General features: G+C 45.4%; 1 protein-coding gene across 1 annotated transcript in view; it reads left to right on the top strand.

Moving 5' to 3' along the window:
- The window catches only part of LOC136638960 (contactin-6-like), a 196,551-nt gene that overhangs the window by 101,992 nt on the left and 72,417 nt on the right, over positions 1–22,142 (top strand). Inside the window, 2 exon segments of the mRNA XM_066612985.1 lie at positions 13,025–13,203; positions 17,252–17,388. Coding sequence (XP_066469082.1) covers positions 13,025–13,203; positions 17,252–17,388 — 316 coding nt within the window.

The following is a 22,142-nucleotide window of genomic DNA, read 5'->3' as shown; positions in this document are numbered from 1 at the left end:
ACATTATTCTGATTACACCATAAGAGCAACCCATAAACACTTGTAAGCATGGAACAACTTGCTAATGGGTGTTGTAGAACTAAGGTCATAAAATGGAATTCTGCCATTAATTCAAGGTCTATATTTTTCCACAGTGCTTAAATTTTTGCATAAGTACTGACATTTTTATTAAAGTGAACAGTAGCAAAATCTTTCTCTTTGGGTATGAATTCTTAATATGTTCATTTTACAAAAGTTCATTTTTTCTTGTTAAAATATTTTCATTGCTGAGCTCTAATGGATCACTGCTAAGAAGGTCTTTTGTAATAAATGGAAAGTCATGTTTCAGAGAGATTCAGCTTTGTAACCAAAGACTAACAGTGCAGTCCTGTCCTGAAGTGGAACCACGAGCTGAGCTATGCAAGCTTAACTGTAGTCTGTATCCCATACATGGGGTGGAGCAAAACAAAGCATTAAACGCCCTTCAGGGAGTTAAAGTGAGATATAACTTTGTAAATAAATAAATAAATAACCCCATAGAAGTGCAAACCTGCCAGTCACTGCTCTCAGTACCAATGGTATCCACCCAGCATACATCTATTAAGGGGTGATACATTAACAATATGGGCAGGGCATGGAAGGAGCCGATCAGCACACCATAACCCTTTGACACAAAGATGCCATAATGCTTCCTATTTCAGAAACGACTGAGGCACAGGAGGCAAATGGGTAAAAATACAAAGCAGTCAGGAATCTGAAAGCTGAAGGACTCTCATACAAACACATAGAACCAAGACATAACTTTTTGATTGTAGCAGACCAAAGGGGGGAAGATCACTTGGGAGACAGCAAGTGTAGAATAAACACATGTCTCTCCAGCGCAAGAGTTCAGGTTCCGGAGCTCAACTGACATTGCTGAACCAGCATGGGATAACCTTTGTGGACCACCTCTCAGTGCACCCCTTTGGTTCTCTTGCCCTTCCTCCTGTGACTGCCTGCATGCTAGAGCTTGTTTCAGAGCCCTCTTTCTATCTTTGAGACCCCACTTTACCCACAAGGTTTCCTTGGTCTTGTCTCTCTTACTCCACAGCTGCCACAACATGGTGCACTAAAGTCAGCATATGGAGAATGGTAACCCTCATCACCAACCCACAACTCCTCTCTATCTTTCATTGTCTGTGCAGTCAAATTGATGAGATGCTTAGCATTACTGATCCTCCCGTTTGGGGCGTGTGCATGAGTGTGTGTGTGTGTGTGTGAGAGAGAGAGAATTCCTTTCTGTCTTTGTACCATTTTAGGGAAGGCCTGAGATCAGCCTCAGATGACTTACATTGAATAAACCCCCTTAAACCAAACCACAAAGTCCTCCAGAACAAGACCTTCCTGTGGTTTGTTTAACAACATTTATGCTGCAGGAGAAACTAGCTCCCTCGCACCAAGTGGGTGAAGTGATTTTATAGATAGAGGTTCACTCACTGTCTGTAGCCCCTGGTCCATAGAGCCAGTCTCTAGCCACAACCTTTTGCCATGGTCGGAACCATGATATATGGCAGGGGTCAGCAACCTTAAACACTCAAAGAGCCATTTGGACCCGTTTTCCAGAAAAAAGAAAACCTCGGCAGCTACAAAACCCTTTTGACATCTAAAATGAAGATAACGCTGCATATATAGTTTGCGCTCCCCTCTTATAGGTCCCAGTTATATAATACACTCCCCTCTTATAGGTCCCACTAAAAATCAGGTCCAGACCCACAGTTGGAGAACTGTGCACAGGTGAACTGCTTGTGAAGGATACTGTCATTCTTTACTGTCATTTACTTCTGTAAATGCCTTTCCACACAATACTACCTCTGAACAAGAGCACTTAGTACTACTTAATACTGTTCACAAAGGTGCTCCTGAACAAACAAGCTAAGAGTTCAAAACTGCATAAAATAAAAGGCATACTAACAGTGATTACTTCCCAACCATGAAATACGCTTTGGTGCTACGTATACAGTATGTTACACATACAGTATACAAACACGTACAGAATACCATCTGGTGCAGGGTTCTCCAAACCCCTTTCAAGTTTCCAAGAGAAGGAAATAGGGCAGTGAGAGTGTGAGTGAGTGACGGGGGGATGCTGAGTGGGGAGCTTGAAGGCTGTAATCCTGTGCACACTTTCCTGGGAGTAAGCACAATGGGACTTACTTCTGAGGAGACACGCACAGGATTGTGCTCTAAGCTTGGGAGGAGGACAGAGCAGCTGCACTCAATTGCTTGCTTTTGCCTTGGCTCCGTGGGGTCAGGGCTGCTTGTGGGAAGGGGGGTCATCAGGGTGTTCAAACCCCTTCGTTTATGCAGGGGTCACGTTTATGCAGAAGCCACGGGCAGGTGGCTGGCGCTGCGGCTCGGGCAGGAATGTGCGGCTGCAGCGGCAGCACGGGGGCTTGCCCTCGGCAAGAGCTGCTCTTGGGCAGGAGCTTTTTGGGCAGCAGCTGCTCCAGTGCCCTCCTCTTCCACCCGTGCTGTCCCTCTCTGATCTGGCCTCACCTGTGTTGGCTGGAAGCTCAGCACTTGAGGTGTGGGGCGGGCAGCTGGGCTACTTCTCAGCGCAGCTGCATGTGCAGGCGCGCCAGCCGTTTGTGCCCTCTCCTATGGGGCGCAGCCGCAGGAGTGTGGGAGCTGCGCGCGTGCGCTCGGGCTGGTGAGTGGCGGCTGCCTCGTGGGAGGGGCGAGCCCCTCCCCCCAGGATGGGTTGGCCCCGGAGGGAGCTGCAGCAGGCGGCTGAAAGAGCCGCTTGCGGCTCCAAAGTGGCAGATTACCGACCCCAGGTATATGGCATCTCTTTCCCTTTCTACTAACCTCCCCATTTTTCTCCTTATATAAAACCCATTAAAACACTATAAAAATCTCTTTTCCTAATCTGTGCTGCAGCACAAATTGGCATATGTGAAGGGGCCCTTTGATCTCTGAACTAGTTTTAACCATAAAATGGGGTTTCATCATCATGAAAAGTTTCCTGTGGTTCAGAACAAACGTGCTACCTTTATGAGAAACAAAGCACAGCTAAGCATTTATTACAATTTGGTATTTAGCAACAGAACAGTAACGCAAGCATTGTGTTGTATATCACATAATGCTTCAGACAGTTTTGGTTTCATGGAGACCTAAAACGGGGGGGAAAAAGGAGATGCATAAGAAGTGGACTTGCTGGGAAGGATCCCTGAGGAAGTAATTATGAGTATTTGGTATGGAAAAGAAAAACAAGAGGACAGCCTCATCATAGGCTGAAGTAAACCTGAGTTGACAGGTTGACAGAGGAGCCTTTCCTCATGGAGTCCTGCCTCTAGCTTTAGTGGTTCACTGCCAACTTTCTTCATTCTCCAAAAAGTTAGAAAGAAGGTGAAACAAATTGCTAAGAGATTAGAAAAGATGCAAATCTCATAATTTCCAGTTAACAAAAGAATAAACAAATTGTTGTTTCCCCCTTGTCTCTTTTCCAATGCTGCGCATTTCTTATTTATTGGAGGGGGGGGGATGCAATTTAAAAAAAACAAAACACAGCAACAGTAATAATAGTTTTGATGTGGTTGATGCTTTTGGCATCATGCTCTACTTTCGTGTCCAGTTTTAATGGGCAGGAGTCATTTGCCCAAAGCTAAGTATGGCATCAGTTTAAACATCTGAGATGCTTTCATGAATGCCACCAATGATCTATATCAATCTATTGCAAGTCCACTCCAATTACATCTTTTCTTTGAGCCGGTCACAACATGTTTCACAATAAGGCAGAAGAAATGGAAGTTTTAAAAAAGAGCCCCAATTAGAGTGGATACGCCTACCCATGTCTACATTAGTAACGAAAAGGAGCAAGGACTGAAAGACCCATAGCTCAGAGGTAGACCATTTTCAATCCCTGCTGTATCCAGAAACAGAAGAACAACCCAATAGGAAGTGCTGAACAGGCAAATGCCTAGATTTTGCACTGATGTTTTGTCTCTGACAACACCTCCGGGGCCAGTGTCAAAGTTCTATGAGATGCTGTGCTAACATAGGATCAGACTATTAGAAAGAATGCTCAATGGCTGAACACAGCGAAGCTTTTGGTTTCAGTAGCCAATTCTGTTTGTTGGATTAATTCAGTGGTTTCCAAACATTTTTGACTGCTGGTTAAGAACATAAGAAGAGCCCCGCTGGATCAGGCCATAGGCCCATCTAGTCCAGCTTCCTGTATCTCACAGCGGCCCACCAAATGCCCCAGGGAGCACCCCAGATAACAAGAAACCTGCATCCTGGTACCCTTCCTTGCACTGGCATTCTGACATAGCCCATTTCTAAAATCAGGATGTTGCACATATACATCATGGCTTGTAACCCGTAATGGATTTTTCTTCCAGAAATTTGTTCAATCCCTTGTCCTACTGCAACATTGGCCACGGCTCCCCATTAGGGTTACAATGCTATACATTATATAGGGGGGCAATTTTTTCATGAGGATTCCACCACTCCCTTCAATGGCTTCCAAATCTCACTGAAGAACCATGGCTTACAGTTTGGGAATACCTGGATTAATGGCTTGATTGTGCAATAACGCTTTAGAGCATTGTCTTCCTGTCTGATCCTGGATCCAGTCCAAGCTGTCAGTGACCTTCATTCCTCCAGTATCATCACTCTGAGATGCCCGAAGTTCTCCAAATCCCACAAACAGCTCTGCCCTGTATCCCTTGCTGCCATTTATGCCTGGAACTCACTCCCCCATTGTCTGCATGCTGCTTCCTGCCTTATTTCTAACTCTCTCCTCAAAGCCTCAAATCTTTTTCCCTTGAAATGTTTGACACTACTCCCTAGTTTCCTAGTCCTACTGCAACTGAGACTAAATATGTATACAAGAAATAATTGCGTATCTTTTTCTGGCTTTCCATTCTGCAACTACCACCTGCGTTCTCCCTGCTGCCTGTTTCTGCAGCCTGTCTTCCTGCTGACGCTGCCTACACATGTAGGCAAAGTGGTAACATTCCCAGACAATCTGTTTCTAGACTGTGAGCCCCTCAGGGCAGGGGTCTGCCCTGCCTCACAAAGTTCCATGTACATTGGTGATGCAATCATCACCGTCTACTTTGAAGACAGAGATTGGACTGCTTGTTGGTGTTATTCCATTTTTCCACTTGCCTATTTTTTGGTGCCCACAGCCTTCAGGACAGAAAATTTCATCCGCATGAATTAAAACTGCGCGTGGCAAATGGATTAGCATTCCATTTGAAATATTGGTACTGCATATCTTTTTGTGACATCAGCAGCTCGAACAGCAAATACCGGCAACGTTGACTCAAAGCCTCTGCTAAAAGCCGCTCTGAAATGTTCACAGCCTTCCTGGTGCAGTAAAGGAGCTTACGTTCCTTTGCCATCGCTCACAAGGCAACCATGAAATTCAAGACTATTAATATTTCAAAGTGTTCTGGTGACATAATAAATCATGAAAGGGAACCTTGTGTGTTTTTTGACGTTACTCAAAACTCTAGAAGTATTTATAGCCGTGTTCACACTTGAGCATTTTATCATACCAAGTACAATGATCCAACTATAAATAAAAATGATAAAAAGCTATAAAAATGCAAAACAAGGCAATAGTTGACTGAGTCTTCTTATTCCAGTATTTTTGCTTCCCCCTTTTCTGCTCATCACTCCTCAGCTCTTTTCTTTTTTTTCCCCTTGTAATTTATATTTCTCAGCTTCCTTCCATATTCATGGCTAATGTTCTATCATTTTGATTTGTAATGAGCCACTCAAATGGAATGAAACTTTTGTTTGTTCTCAGATGCAGTCAGTTTGAGGGGTGCGTGTGTGGTGTGTGGTCTTCTTCATACTGTTCTCCGTTCACATTCTTGTTTCTTGTTTCTTGCCTGAGGGTGTGTGGATTTGAGTTAGATTATCCATAAGGCACCCTCAACTCTGTGCTTCTCCTACTTGGTTTCCTCTGCTTAGACATTGCAAGTGGGCTTCTGAAACTGCAACAAGGTTTGCAGGTGATCTCACTTCAGTCCTGGGACTCTTCTTTGATAAGGTTTATCATTAAAACATACCTATATATGTTACACACACACACACACACACACACACAGGTAGACACATATATACATATGTATATGAGCATGCTCATGCACACACACACATAGAGAGAGAAGAGATATGTCTGTTGCAGTCTGATCTCGGAAGTTAAGCAGGGGCAGGGCTGGTTAGTATTTGGATGGGAGACCGCCTGGGAATACTGGGTGCTGTAGGCTTACACCATAGTCTTTTGAGATTGAAGGTTGCCAACCAGTTTATAGTTTCATGCCACAATAAATCTCCCAGTCTTAACAGTGCCAAAAAACTCTAACTTTTAGTTATCCATTTCCTGCCTTTTTCTGGTAAACTCACAGAAGGGGCTGTTTACCCAGTTACTCACCATAAATCACAAGGTGACTTAGAGTAAAAATGGGTCACTTTTATGAAATTTCAACAATTAATTAACTTACAACTGCAGTGGGTCCTTTCTACAAAAACTCCTCCCCACTTTTAGTGTGGGCATCTACACTGGAGAAGACAGCCTGCACAGACCCCCTTGGGTGAAACTATTCTGGCTCCAATCTGAGGTCACCACTCAGAGATCCCAGATTTTTCAACACCAAGCCCTAGAAAGGGGGTGCAGGAAGCAGAATTGTTTAGTCCACCTTGAGCCTGACAATCTTTGAGGCAGACATCATAATTCAAGCCCAAGAGATCACCAGCTTGCATCCCTCAGCCAGCCAGATATGAGTTCTGGTTATCCCTCTGACTCTCACTTACCTAAGGGTAGACACGAAGTTCCTCCTTCAACTTCCTGTCCTGCACTATACCTGCCAGCTGTGGCCTGAAGTTCTCAGTTGTGGCCACTCTGGCCAAACTCACCTTAAGGAGAGTATAGGGTAGGTGAAAAAAGCTGTACTCCAATCAGGTATGCAGCAATAAATTCCTATTCAGCCTGTGAACAGTGACCAGCTAATCTCAGGCTGTCCTAACGGGTGGGTGAATTGAGTCACAAGCAAAGCCATCAAAGGAGAGTCAGGGATGGAGGCTGAACATGAAGAGTGTTATCCTGATACCTTTCTTGGCTGCCTCAGACGCCAAGCAGAAGTCACTTGTCTTATGCATAGGACGCTCCACCCACATGTGTACACAAGGGGCCAACATTCCTTGACAGTTCCCCATTCAGGCACTGAACAGACCTATACTTACTTAGATTTAAGCAAGATTGCTCCATTTAATCCATGCTCTGAAATAGGGTTGCAGTGGACCCATACATTCACTTTTTTTTTTTTACTCACTGGCTTCAGGAATGTTTCACATAATAGCTCTGTATGTTGTGCCCTATCTTCCTTTCTTTATACTTTACATGGCATTGTACATTTTATAGATTTGAATCCTGCAGCCCAAATACAAACCACAGTCAGACTTACCACCATTGTGCTAATATTACCATGACATTTGTGGTGTAAAATGTGTGTGCAATATAATATTGGTCTTCATGGTGAATCATTTAAGTGAACCATTTCCTACTTATACAGTGCAATTTGGGGTGAAATGAAAGCATGTTCCATCATGCTTGAAATAGTTGTGTGAAGCAGCCAGCCTTGAATGTGCTATAGCCATCTAATGGCAATTCCAGGCAATGTACAGCACAACCCTACACATGTCTAATCAGACATATATTATATATATATATATATATATATATATATATATATATATATATATATATATATATATATATATATATATATATATATATATATATATATATTAGTATATTGGCAACCTTCAGTCTCGAAAGACTATGGTATCGCGCTCTGAAAGGTGGTTCTGGCACAGCGTCTAGTGTGGCTGAAAAGGCCAATCCGGGAGTGACAATCCCTTCCACACCGGGAGCAAGTGCAGTCTGTCCCTGGTCTGTCTCCCTGGCTATGGACCTTCCTTCTTTGCCTCTTAGCCTCAGACTGTTGGCAAAGTGTCTCTTCAAACTGGGAAAGGCCATGCTGCACAGCCTGCCTCCAAGCAGGCCGCTCAGAGGCCACGGTTTCCCACTTGTTGAGATCCATCCCTAAGGCCTTCAGATCCCTCTTGCAGATGTCCTTGTATCGCAGCTGTGGTCTACCTGTAGGGCGCTTTCCTTGCACGAGTTCTCCATAGAGGAGATCCTTTGGGATCCGGCCATCATCCATTCTCATGACATGACCAAGCCAACGCAGGCGTCTCTGTTTCAGCAGTGAATACATGCTAGGGATTCCAGCACGTTCCAGGACTGTGTTGTTTGGAACTTTGTCCTGCCAGGTGATGCCGAGGATGCGTCGGAGGCAGCGCATGTGGAAAGCGCTCAGTTTCCTCTCCTGTTGTGAGCGAAGAGTCCATGACTCGCTGCAGTACAGAAGTGTACTCAGGACGCAAGCTCTGTAGACCTGGATCTTGGTATGTTCCGTCAGCTTCTTGTTGGACCAGACTCTCTTTGTGAGTCTGGAAAATGTGGTAGCTGCTTTACCGATGCGCTTGTTTAGCTCGGTATCGAGAGAAAGAGTGTCAGAGATCGTTGAGCCAAGGTACACAAAGTCATGGACAACCTCCAGTTCATGCTCAGAGATTGTAATGCAGGGAGGTGAGTCCACATCCTGAACCATGACCTGTGTTTTCTTCAGGCTGATTGTCAGTCCAAAATCTTGGCAGGCCTTGCTAAAACGATCCATGAGCTGCTGGAGATCTTTGGCAGAGTGGGTAGTGACAGCTGCATCGTCGGCAAAGAGGAAGTCACGCAGACATTTCAGCTGGACTTTGGATTTTGCTCTCAGTCTGGAGAGGTTGAAGAGCTTTCCGTCTGATCTGGTCCGGAGATAGATGCCTTCTGTTGCAGTTCCAAAGGCCTGCTTCAGCAGAACAGCGAAGAAAATCCCAAACAAGGTTGGTGCAAGAACACAGCCCTGCTTCACTCCACTTCGGATGTCAAAAGGGTCTGATGTGGAGCCATCAAAGACAACAGTGCCCTTCATGTCCTTGTGGAAAGATCTGATGATGCTGAGGAGCCTGGGTGGACATCCAATCTTGGGGAGAATCTTGAAGAGGCCGTCTCTGCTGACCAGGTCGAAAGCCTTTGTGAGATCTATGAAGGCTATAAAGAGTGGCTGTCGTCGTTCCCTGCATTTCTCCTGCAGTTGTCTAAGGGAGAATACCATATCAGTGGTGGACCTGTTGGCTCGGAATCCACACTGCAATTCTGGATAGACGCTCTCTGCAAGTACCTGGAGCCTCTTTAGTACAACTCGGGTAAACAGCTTTCCTACAACGCTAAGGAGAGAGATGCCGCGGTAGTTGTTGCAGTCACCCCTGTCACCTTTGTTCTTGTACAGCGTGATGATGTTTGCATCCCTCATGTCTTGAGGTACTCCACCTTCTCTCCAGCAGAGACAGAGGATTTCATGCAGCTCAGTGACGATGATCTCTTTGCAGCATTTTAGGACTTCAGCAGGGATGCTGTCTTTTCCAGGTGCCTTGCCAAAGGCAAGGGAGTCCAGGGCCACGTGAAGTTCTTCTAGGGTTGGTTCACTGTCAAGCTCTTCCAGCACAGGCAGGCACTCAATGTTGTTCAGTGCTTCTTCGGTGACTACATTTTCTCTGGAATATAGCTCAGAGTAGTGCTGCACCCAGCGTTCCATCTGCTGCGCCCGATCCTGGATGACCTCGCCTGTGGCAGACTTCAGAGGGGCAATTTTCCTCTGTGTTGGACCTAGGGCCTGCTTGATACCATCATACATCCCCTTGATGTTGCCCGTGTCAGCTGCTATCTGTATCTGGGAACAGAGCTGGAGCCAGTAGTCGTTAGCACATCTCCTGGCAGTCTGTTGGACTTTGCTGCGAGCAGTTCGGAGGACCTGCAGGTTGCGCTCACTGGGACAGGCCTTGTATGCTGCTTGAGCTCTCCTCTTTTCCTCAATGACTGGTGTCAACTCCTCAGAGTGGGCTTCAAACCAGTCTGCCGCCTTGTTGGTCTTCTTGCCAAATATGGACAAGGCGGTGTTGTAAACGGTATTCTTGAAATGTTCCCATCTGTTGGATGCGTTTGCGTCAGCCGGGCCTGGAAGAGATTCCTCAAGCGCTTGTGCAAATTCCTCCACTTTTCTCTGATCCCGGGTCTTGCTGGTATCAATGCGAGGTCTTCCTTCCTTTTTCGTGTGATACAGTCGCTTTGCTTGCAGTTTCACTCTGCTGCACACCAGGGAGTGGTCAGTGTCGCAGGCAGCACCATGATAACTGCGTGTGATCTTGATGCTGGGAAGGCTGGAGCGTCTGGTGAGGATCAGGTCGAGCTGGTGCCAGTGCTTTGATCTTGGATGTCTCCAAGAGACTCTATGTTGGGGCTTTGTGTTGAAGAATGTGTTGCTGACACAGAGACCGTGATGACAGCAAAACTCTAGCAGGCGTTGGCCATTTTCGTTCATCCTCCCAGTGCCAAACTGACCTAAGCAAGTGGGCCATGAACTGTTATCAGCACCAACTCTAGCATTGAAATCGCTGAGGATGAACAATGGCTCTTTTACAGGGATTTTCTTGACAGTGGTGGCCAGGTCATCATAGAATTTGTCTTTGGCTTCTGCTGGAGACGACAGAGTCGGTGCATAAGCACTGATGAGAGTGACAGGTCCTGCTGATGACTGGAGCTGCAGGGACAAAATTCTTTCACTTCCCACAGTAGGTGGGATGATGGATTTCAGCAGGGTATTTCTGACCGCAAAGCCAACGCCATGTTCCCTGGTTTCGTTTGGTGGTTTTCCCTGCCAGAAAAATGAGAAATTTCTCTCCTTGACAGATCCGGAATCTGGCAGCCTAGTCTCTTGAAGGGCAACGATGTCCATCTGCAGTCTGCTCAGCTCCATGTCGATGACAGCTGTTTTGCGTGCGTCGTCTATTTCTTGCAGGTCATCAGAGAAGCCAGGTGTCATTGTCCTAATGTTCCAGGTGCCCAGCTTTAGGGCAGTAGTTTTCTGTTTTCTGTTGCATGGTGCAGAGTTGTCGATCCGCTTGTCGGTTTTCACCCTAAACCCCACACACCCCATGAGGTTAACTGACCTTGGCGAGGCAACACCTTACTGGCTGGGGACTGCCCAGCTTAAGGCGGGCGGTAGCTGCCCAATGAGATGCAATGATCTCTCCCACCGTCGGAAGCAGCCCCTGGCGTCATGCTCTACGCCAATCGAGCAAAGACTTATAACCGGTAAACTGCTGCTTCCCGTGTTGTGCCGACGCCGTATGGCGAAGTTGGAGTGTCCTCTCCAGTGCGCGAAGCCTGGGTAAAGAAGGTATGGAGGATAGGCTGTTACCCATGCAGCAAATCCCCCCTCTCCACGTCGCTGGAATGGTCCAATGGAAAGGCAGAAGCCAATACGGTTGGTTCCAGCGGCGTCGCAGGAGTTGCCAGAACGTGACTGTGTTCAGCCATGAACTGCCTAAGGGACTCCGGCTCCTGATTTTGCCTCGAGGTTGACTCCTGAAGCCTTTTCCACAACTGGATGTAGCCACAAGGCAGTGGAGGTTTGAGGTCAGAGTTTCCTTCTCTTAGATGAGCTGCCTTCCTAGGCTGACGAGTCCCATCTACCCGGTAATCAGACATAAGTCTCATGGAATTCAGTGGGGCTTAATCGCAGGAAAGTGTGTTTAAGACTGCAGCCTTAAATTGTTACTCCAAAAATGGAAGCTATGTTTGAGCAGAGGTATTTATGGCCAATTAGTCCCATTTAGATGTTTCAAGGAAAGACAAATGTGCAGCTGAGAATTTTATTGCAGTTAAGAAATATGGGCTTCAATTCAAGTTTTTTACTCCCTCATGTGTAAATCAAGGATTATGCCACAAAAGTTAGTGAAAATGAATTTGAACAGGGAAACAAAAGGAGAATACTTTGAAACATGAATAATAATACGGCCCAGTCCTATTTGGGCCTTATGCTGCAGGAATGCTTGATCCAGCAGTGTAAGGCCATTTACAGCTGTCACAAAATGTGACAAGCCATTCAGTGTGGCCTGGGATGCCTACTGGCACCAGTAAGCTAGCCCAGGGAATGCAAGGGGAGTGGGGGAGGAATGGGGAGGGGATGGGGCAGGGAGGAGGACAGATTGGGGTTGGAAAGGGGGTGGTAGCAGCAGCAGCAGCAGTGCCAATATCGTTCTCTTACCTGGTAGAGACCTCTGGGATTGCCTCCTCCTGCAGTGTTCAGCGTGCACTCCGACGGTGCAGTTGCATCAGAGGAAGGTTTCAATAGGATTGGGCTATCAATGGAAAAATTTGGTTCTAAAGATTATAATGAAAAGTATCATTAGGTACTTCTAAATTAATAAAGGTTTCGACCCAAGCCCCTAAAGAATATCTGGCTAAGTTTAGGTAGTAGGGTATGTCCAGTGTAGAACTATATCACTCAGTCTGAAGCAATGCAGCATTATGGAGCACAGCAAATACATTTCTTGGCAGAACTTCTCTGCAGCATGTTCTTAAGTTTCATTATTTTTTTTTATTTCTAGGACCCAGGCACCTAATGCTATTACATCCATTCTGTTTCACAGTGGAGAGAGTCATATATTAAGACTAGTCATCATGCCTGCAAGGATCTCAGGAGCGCTGAAAAACCTCTTCCATTTCCCCAAATCAGAATCAAGGCTTTTAAAAGCAGGACAACATAATTCAGAATCTAAGTCAAGTTGCATTAATAGTAGATGTTAATGTATGCTACTTCACTGGAAAGAAACATAATGACCTCTGAAAGGCAATTGTATTAACTGTATTAAAAGTAGTCACTAGTATTTTTATTCTGTTTTGAATGGTGGCAGATTAAACTACTTCAAGGACATGGCATATGCATGTCTTAATAAATAGCATGGGGTCATAGTGTACAAACACATTATAAAGAAAGTTATATACATTTCTACATGACTCCCAAAATTCAGTTTCATTCACTCATATTGAAAGGATCAGGTAGTCTTCCACATTTACTAATGCAGTCTGTTTATTTAGCCCTGTTCCCAGTATACACTGGAAGAGATCTGATGGCAGTCCACTGGCTAGAAAAATCGACACATCTAAAGGCATCCTTGAAATCCCAGACTTTCAGCAGGAAGATGAAGGTTCCTATGAATGTATTGCAGAAAACATTCGGGGAAGGAATGTTGTAAAAGGGCAACTGTTTATATATGGTGAGCAAAACTGAATTGCTGATATATGAAATACTAGTAATGTTGGGAAATATAATGTACATGCCGTAGCCAATATTAGTTCCTCGTAGGGAGGTTTAAAGTACAAAAGTAGTCTCGTGTTCCGTTTATTACTAAAATGAGCAGAGACGTGAAATGGAAATGTTGTTTAGAATTTAGTAAATGTGCAATGTTGTGCATCAGTGGCAGATTGAATAAATGTAGACTGTGGCATACCGAAGCAATAAAGGTTAATGCACAACAAAAAGGAAACTGCTTTATATAACACATTAGGAGATAAAGAGGCACTTACCTTAAAGGGGAAAAATGCAGGTAAATATGTTTGCCTAGGATCAGGAAAACAATGCCTTATTGCGTGTAGCAGTTTTAACAGGCCCACCAACAACAGCTCAACATATATGAAAGGAGGAAGCGTGAGTTTGTCTTCCTTTCGATAGATTTTGTTTCTTTCATCTTCTTGCCTCACTTTTGATAGAGCTGCTACCCTTGGGCTGGTAAAGAGATGTATGGAACCTTGGATGAGCAGGCACACAAAACTGCATACACCAGCAGAGTTCTTTGAATGCAGTGGTTATAATTCAGAGCAAGGGTTATCACAAGTACAATAATCAGTAACCGTTCCTAGTCAGCACAATGAGCAGTCAGTCCTTTGTATTGGCAACCTTCAGTCTCGAAAGACTATGGTATCGCGCTCTGAAAGGTGGTTCTGGCACAGCGTCTAGTGTGGCTGAAAAGGCCAATCCGGGAGTGACAATCCCTTCCACACCGGGAGCAAGTGCAGTCTGTCCCTGGTCTGTCTCCCCGGCTATGGGCCTTCCTTCCCTGCCTCCTAGCCTCAGACTGTTGGCAAAGTGTCTCTTCAAACTGGGAAAGGCCATGCTGCACAGCCTGCCTCCAAGCGGGCCGCTCAGAGGCCAGGGCTTCCCACTTGTTGAGGTCCATCCCCAAGGCCTTCAGATCCCTCTTGCAGATGTCCTTGTATCGCAGCTGTGGTCTACCTGTAGGGCGTTTTCCTTGCACGAGTTCTCCATAGAGGAGATCCTTTGGGATCCGGCCATCATCCATTCTCACGACATGACCAAGCCAACGCAGGCGTCTCTGTTTCAGCAGTGAATACATGCTAGGGATTCCAGCACGTTCCAGGACTGTGTTGTTTGGAACTTTGTCCTGCCAGGTGATGCCGAGGATGCGTCGGAGGCAGCGCATGTGGAAAGCGCTCAGTTTCCTCTCCTGTTGTGAGCGAAGAGTCCATGACTCGCTGCAGTACAGAAGTGTACTCAGGACGCAAGCTCTGTAGACCTGGATCTTGGTATGTCAGTCCATCTTGGCAGATCTTGGCAGTCAGTCCATAAACATCAAATCCAAATCAGCTTTCCAAGATACACAGTCAAAGTTCATTCCATGGTCAGTAACAACATGTACATACTCACATCCAGCCTCCCACGTTACTGGCAGCAGTTCCGTAGTCTCCTACTACACTCCTACTGCTGCACTGGAGGCTCAACAGACCAAACATTAAGTAGTTGGAGTGGCCAATCAGTGTAGGCTATGCCACACCCAGGATGTGGCAGTCACAGGTGTTTACTGATCCTGCTGACTCCAGCAATCTACACCTGTTCCTGAACCACCTAGTTGGCTGTGTTTCTGTCTTACCCAGAACATAGACCTGACAACTTTGGCTACAAAAGATAAGGATGAAGGTGCTTGAATTTGCTCCAGAATTTGAAGACCCCTCTGGGACAAAGGTTAAGAGGCCTCAGTGGGGCCTCTTAACCTTCTAGAAGCAGTTTGCACAAGCTACGAATTCTCTAATGTTGCCTTTAGCCTTCTTGGATACCCTGTCAAAGTGAAAATAGCCTCCCAGTTTGGGGAGTGGACCCCTGAATGGGTCTGAGGCTCTAGCAGTCTCTGAACTTGTCCTCTGGAGCAGGTCCCAACTAGAACACTTCTAGAATTTGCCTTCTTAGAAGAAGGTAAACACATATCTCCATCTTTTACATATATTGAGCTGTTCTTGGTGGGCCAGCTGAAACTGCTTAGAGCAGTGATTTTCAACCTTCTTTTGTGCCACAACCCAAATAAATAAATAAATAAATAAATAAATAAATAAATAAATAAATAAATAAATGAGACTGGACACCCACCACCAATCCCGCCCCCATAGGATCCAATCTGCCTAGCACCCGCCCCCACTGGCCCCATTTCCTCCTACCTCTTGTTTCATTCACAACAATCCTGTGAGGTAGCAACCTGAGCAGGACTGACCTTAGGAGCTGTGACGCAAGAAAGTAAGAAGAGGCTGTGTAGGATTATATCAAGAACTCAATTTTGATAAGTCAGTCCCATTATTGAATTGGATCCATGCCCTCTCCTTCACAGGCTTTGAAAGAATGCAACAACCCCCAAATGAGGCTTCACAACCCCATTAGGGTCACTACCCACAGACCGAAGAACAGTGGCTAAGAGAAGGAATCATTCTTTGGTTTACAAAGGGCTACACATTTAGTAGGAGACATGTAGGAAAGAGATTGAAGCTGGCCAAACCATGATGCTAATTGAAAGGCTCATGTCAAGTTGGAGGAAATTGTGAACTTACAAGAGGTGTCATTGTCACTAATCTTTTCTATATAATTAAGGGCGCAGTCCTAACCAACTTTCCAGCACTGAGGTAAGGACAATGCAACTCCAAGGTAAGGAAACAAGCATTGCCTTATCTTGAGGAGGCCTCCATGTCTGCCCCCAATTGCAGGACGCAGCACATGCCCCATTGGCACAGCTATGCCAGTGCTGGAAAGTTGATTAGAATTGTGCCCTATGTTTGTTTCCACTATCCTTATTCCACAAATCCTCAAATCATTGCCTCCATTTTTTTCCTTCATGTACAGAAAGTCAATGAATGGTTTCCAATTTTCTATAAAAGAGATGACTGATTTTTGTTTAAGTCCTTTCTGCCCAAAGTTGCATATATGCAACAGGGATCAAACATGTATACCTGTGGACTGGGAAGAAATGGGATAAGCAAGATCATCAGTTTGTCCGTTTCTGCTAAGGCCAAAATTTTTATCCACCAGTCTTCCACCAAGGATACTTCCGACATCTTCCATTGTTGCGCAAAAAGTATTCTCACTGCACTAGTCATATATAAAAACAAAGTTTCAACTTTTTTCTCCACACATTCATCTGTCAATCCCAATAAAAAAGGCTTCTGGTTTCATTTGTACATTTGCTTTTACAATCTGTTTCATCTGAGTACCTGTGTGACGCCAATACTCTTCTGCTTTTTCACATGTCCACCACATATGATAAAATGAACCTTCTTGTTTTTCATATTTTCAACATCTATTTGTCACATTTTCATACAATGCCACAGTGCTGAGTCTCAGGTTGAGTCCAGAGTCTCTGCTTCCCTTGACTGGAGTTGCCCGCGAGTCATAATGGCAGTAATAGCAACTTGCACAGAGCCATTCCTAGGGTCAGTTTGACTTGAGTTCAAGTCTTTTTGAAAAGCGAGTCAAGCTGGGGAAGCAATAAAAAAACTAACAAGCAAGCACCCACAAAACAGATTCACAAGCACACACAAAAGTGAGCCTTGATTTGAGTGTATTCTAGTCTTTTCATTTTTAGGGTAAAAATGACTGACTCAGTGCCCACGTTCTTGACATGCATGACTCGAGTCCCTATGAGCCACAAAAAAGTGTGTTTTCGCAACTTGAGCCCAAGTCATCCAGGTCTCTGCTCATCCCTGGCTGCAACTAAGCCAGCTAGAGTCAGCCTTCCGCTTTTGAGATGTTTCAGTCATTTTTATGAATCCATTTTTTCCAGTACAGAATTAAGACTGAAAAACAATTACTCTCCAACATACAGTAGAGAAAGGTACATGCTTTAATAATCTTTGATGAATCCTCCTGTAGAGAATACATTACTTAACTAATGCGGATGTGAATGTATGTTTTAAATTTGTTGCCTGTCACAAGCCTGCAGATGGATAAAATAAAATATATGTCTAACAGCTCTCTGTTTGTTAATACAGCAATCCCTGAATGGATAAAAAGCATTCAAAATACCAATCGATCACTCTATGATACCTTGTTTTGGGAATGTGAGGCAAGCGGAAAGCCAAGGCCTTCATATACGTGGTTGAAGAATGGCCAGCCCCTGATTCCAGAGGTAAGACCACCACCATCTCTGTAATAATGCACTGTTTGGTTTGGATTTCCTAAGCTAGGATTTGCGGGCCCCAAACGGAAATATTTTTTGCAAGGTCCCAGGTTCACAGGAAGGCCTGTGGAATCTTAGAGATATAAATGAAATATTTATATTATAGATTATATACCTCTATGGTAGAATGGAAAGCAATCAAAATGTGCACTTTAAAAGTGCATGTGAGTTAATGTACTAAATGGATCTAAGCACTTTTTAATATAAAATTGCATACAAGGCTAGAGTTGATTACCCTAGTATGGGACCTCCTTAGGGGCAGAGCCCAATTTAGAGCCAATTGGCTGAAATTTGGGTCTGGACCCCAGTTGTTGGCCATGGCCTAGGGGACCTTTGCCTAGCTTCAGCTTATGCGGCAACTGCACCTGTTCCGCACCTGTTCCTAATGCAGTCATATCCAGTTTTGGTCCTCCATGCCACAGTCACCTCTTTTCTCAATTTTTGTAATGCACTGTACATGGCCTTGAAAACTATCTGGAAGCTACAGCAAAATGCATCTGTGAGATTGTCAGTGGGCTTGAGATATCATGATCATGTCATGCTTCTGCTAGGTTGCCAGTTTGCTTTTGGATGCAGTTGGGGATTCTGCTCATGAACTTTAAAGCTCTGAGGGCGCAATCCTATCTTGCACTGGAACAGACAAGCCAAGAGGCTTGAGCTGTATTCAGTGCAGGATAGGTGCCCAAAGTGGCTCAGCCAGAGGTAAGGGGAAACTTTTCTCCTTACCTCTGGGTAAGCCACTGCAGCCCCTATGGGTCTCCTTGGACTGGCACCACTTCCTGCAGTGGCACAAGTCCAAGGAGAGCGGAGTGGCTTGAAGCCACCCCATGTTGTTCGGAACGGAGGTTGGGATCCGACGAAACTGCTGGATCCCAGCCCCATCTCCCGCTCCCCTGTCCGCCCCGGGACTGCCCTCTGCCCGCCTTCCCCCACCTTGGAACGCCTCCCTCCCGCATCCTCCCTGTCTCCCCCCCCCAGGCCCCTGCATCAATCAAGCTCAGCCAATGCAACTTATCTGGGAGAAACTGCCACAGAGGCTGGATTCAGCCTCCATGTGCCAGCACACCTCCGTGCGCTGGCAAAGCCGACGAAGCTTTACGGCACATTTGCGACTCTCCTAGGCTGGCACAAGGGATTTACACCAGTCTAACATGCAGTTAGGATTGCGCTGCGCATGAGTTAGGTGCAGCTAATGGAAGGACCACTTTCCTCCATATGATCTAGGCCCTGAAGTCTTCACAGGAGGCCCTCTTGTGAGTTGCTTATGATTACGAGTTCAGTCTGAGCCCAGGTGTGATGCGCAGGAGAGTCTTCACAGTGGTGGCCCCCTCCTTGTGGATGTTGGTTGGCAACCTTCAGTCTCAAAAGACTATGGTATAAGCCTACAGCACCTGATATTCCCAGGTGGTCTCCCATCCAAGTACTAACCAGGCCTGACCCTGCTTAGCTTCCAAGATCAGACAAGATCAGGCATGTGCAGGGTAACAGTTGATGTTATTCTCTTAGGAAGTTCACTGCACCTCTTCTCTCTTTTAGTTTCAGCATGCATTAAAAATGTTTCTATTTTCTCAACGCTTTTCCAGTGACAATTAATAAAATTTTAAATTGGTTTTTGTTTATTTCTGGGCTGTTTCAATCTTGTATTGTTTTTATATGGTATATTTGCGGTTGGTATATTCTAAAGGCAATTGTTTTCTGCTTCAAGTCTTCTGTATAAGGCTGGATATACATCTTAAAAATAAAGAAATAAATAAAAGCATAAAGCTCTAAATGGCCTGGAATAAATGTATCCTTGGAAGTCTCATCCACTGTGACAAGGTCTTGTTCTGAATCCTATGATGATGGATCTGGCAGTGACCATTGTCAATTCTTGGGCTTCCGTTGTGCAGTTCTTGCCTGCAAAGGTTTGCGATCACCAATTCCTAAATGCTGCCATACTGATAGGTCATAACTGTTGTTGTTAAAGATAGGAATAGAAGTTCTGTTGTTGGCTTTCTATTGGCACTGTGCCATTCTTGCGCTTTTTTAAGTCCTTGGAGTTCTATTGGCATTTGTTTCATTTTGTAATTTTTAAAAAAAATTTTGCTGCCTTGCCTATATTTAGGGAAGTGTTTTTCAAACATAGTGAATGAATGAATGAATAAGTGGGGTCATAAGAACATAAGAACAGCCCCACTGGATCAGGCCATAGGCCCATCTAGTCCAGCTTCCTGTATCTCACAGCGGCCCACCAAATGCCCCAGAGAGCACACCAGATAACAAGAGACCTCATCCTGGTGCCCTCCCTTGCATCTGGCATTCTGACTTAACCCATTTCTAAAATCAGGAGGTTGCGCATACACATCATGGCTTGTACCCCATAATGGATTTTTCCTCCAGAAACTTGTCCAATCCCCTTTTAAAGGCATCCAGGCTAGACGCCAGCACCACATCCTGTGGCAAGGAGTTCCACAGACCAACCACAAGCTGAGTAAAGAAATATTTTCTTTTGTCTGTCCTAACCCGCCCAACACTCAATTTTAGTGGATGTCCCCTGGTTCTGGTATTATGTGAGAGTGTAAAGAGCATCTCCCTATCCACTCTGTCCATCCCCTGCATAATTTTGTATGTCTCAATCATGTCCCCCCTCAGGCGTCTCTTTTCTAGGCTGAAGAGGCCCAAACGCCGTAGCCTTTCCTCATAAGGAAGGTGCCCCAGCCCCATAATCATCTTAGTTGCTCTCTTTTGCACCTTTTCCATTTCCACTATGTCTTTTTTGAGATGCGGCGACCAGAACTGGACACAATACTCCAGGTGTGGCCTTACCATCGATTTGTACAACGACATTATAATACTAGCTGTTTTGTTCTCAATACCCTTCCTAATGATCCCAAGCATAGAATTGGCCTTCTTCACTGCCGCCGCACATTGAGTCGACACTTTCATCGACCTGTCCACCACCACCCCAAGATCTCTCTCCTGATCTGTCACAGACAGCTCAGAACCCATCAGCCTATATGTGAAGTTTTGATTTTTTGCCCCAATGTGCATGACTTTACACTTACTGACATTGAAGCGCATCTGCCATTTTGCTGCCCATTCTGCCAGTCTGGAGAGATCCTTCTGGAGCTGTCAAATATGGCAATAGCACTATAGACACTTGAAAACTTTCACAGCTGTTGAGCAGTATTGAAAATGAAATTCTCCAGAATTTTGAACATTACTGCTGCATGGACTAAATCAGGGGTGTCCAAAGTTTTTGGCAGGAGGGCCACATCATCTCTCTGACACTGTGTCAGGGGCCAGGGGAAAAAAGAATTAATTTACATTTAAAATTTGAATAAATTTACATAGATTTACATAAATGAATATATTAAAGATGAATTTATATGAATGAATGAAGGTCATGCAGTAGCTCAAGGCCTATAAAAGGCCTTGCACAAAGCAAGGCTGGCCTTTGCTTTGCTGCCGCTACTGCACCAAGACATGAAACAACAAGCAGTGGAGGGAGCCCTCATCCCACAGCTCAATCGAGAGGTCAAACAGTTGCCCTCACGCTGAGAGCAGTTGCATTGGGCCAGTATGGGGTCCAACAAATCTCCAGAGATCCAGAGGCTTATTGGAGACTGGAGGCTCCCTGAGGGCCACATTGGAAGGCCTCGAGGGCCGCAAGTGGCCCCAGGGCTGGGGTTTGGGCACTCCTGGACTAAATAAATAGTTAAGGACAGATGCTCTGCTGGTTTACACTACATGTACATATAATCTGGCATTCAGTTTCCAACAGCTGCTAGCCAGATATTTCCAGGAAGCCTCAAATGAAAGCATGGAGGCCATATCCCACATCCACTGTCACTTCCACCAACTGATACTAAGTGGCATAATGAAAATTCCATTAACTATCATGACTAATGGCTCTAGACAGACCCGTCCTCCTGGAGTCTGTCTAATCCCCCTTTAAAGCTATTGAGCTACCAGTACATCATGTAGCAATTAATTCATAAGATCAATGTGCTGTGTGTGACGAAGCACTGTCTTCTGTCTGCTGTGAACATACTGCCAATGGGCTGCCCAATTCGATCCCCAGCGGCACCACTGTGTGCAGCTGTGCCAGAATGGCAACTGCTGTATCCAGTGGCACTGCTGAGGCCACCGGAGGTCTCCTTGGGGGAAGCCCCATGCCCCGCAATGGGGCTTCTCAATCTGCGTGGGCCATTTGGCCAGTACAGACTTGGGAACCTCCCAAGTCTGAAAAGTGTCAGACTTTTCAACCTGACATGGAAGATAGGATTCTGCTCAGCAGGGCTCCATTGGTTTCACCCCCCTCCTCCCCGGCCCTTCCCACACTGCAGAGCACCTCCTCCCATCCCAAATAACCTTACCACCACCTGGAGCTCTTCCCTTGCTCCAAGCAGCATCTGTCCAGGTTCCAACCCCTCCCACCCCAGTCCCAATTGCTTCCCTTCTTGTGTGGAGATGTTGTGTCTGTTTTTAAGTGCACTGTGAGGAACATGAACACCAGCCAGTGACCAACCTGGCTGATCCATGATGTTGTCCCTGATTTTGAGTGCTACAATTTCACTACAGAGATACAATCTCACTGTCTACCAACTTGCTCCGCATCATTGTTTGAAGCTGTGTCAGGGACAGTGCAACAAAATGAGGGGAACATTTCATCCACACCTTCATGCTGTTGCAGTACTTTATCTTTTCTTCTTTTTTAAGTA

This window comes from Tiliqua scincoides, chromosome 2 (genome assembly GCF_035046505.1).
Source record: "Tiliqua scincoides isolate rTilSci1 chromosome 2, rTilSci1.hap2, whole genome shotgun sequence".
In the NCBI taxonomy this organism is placed as follows: Eukaryota; Metazoa; Chordata; class Lepidosauria; order Squamata; family Scincidae; genus Tiliqua; species Tiliqua scincoides.
Note: the sequence above shows the minus strand (reverse complement) of the source record. Positions and strands in the feature narration are given on the sequence as shown.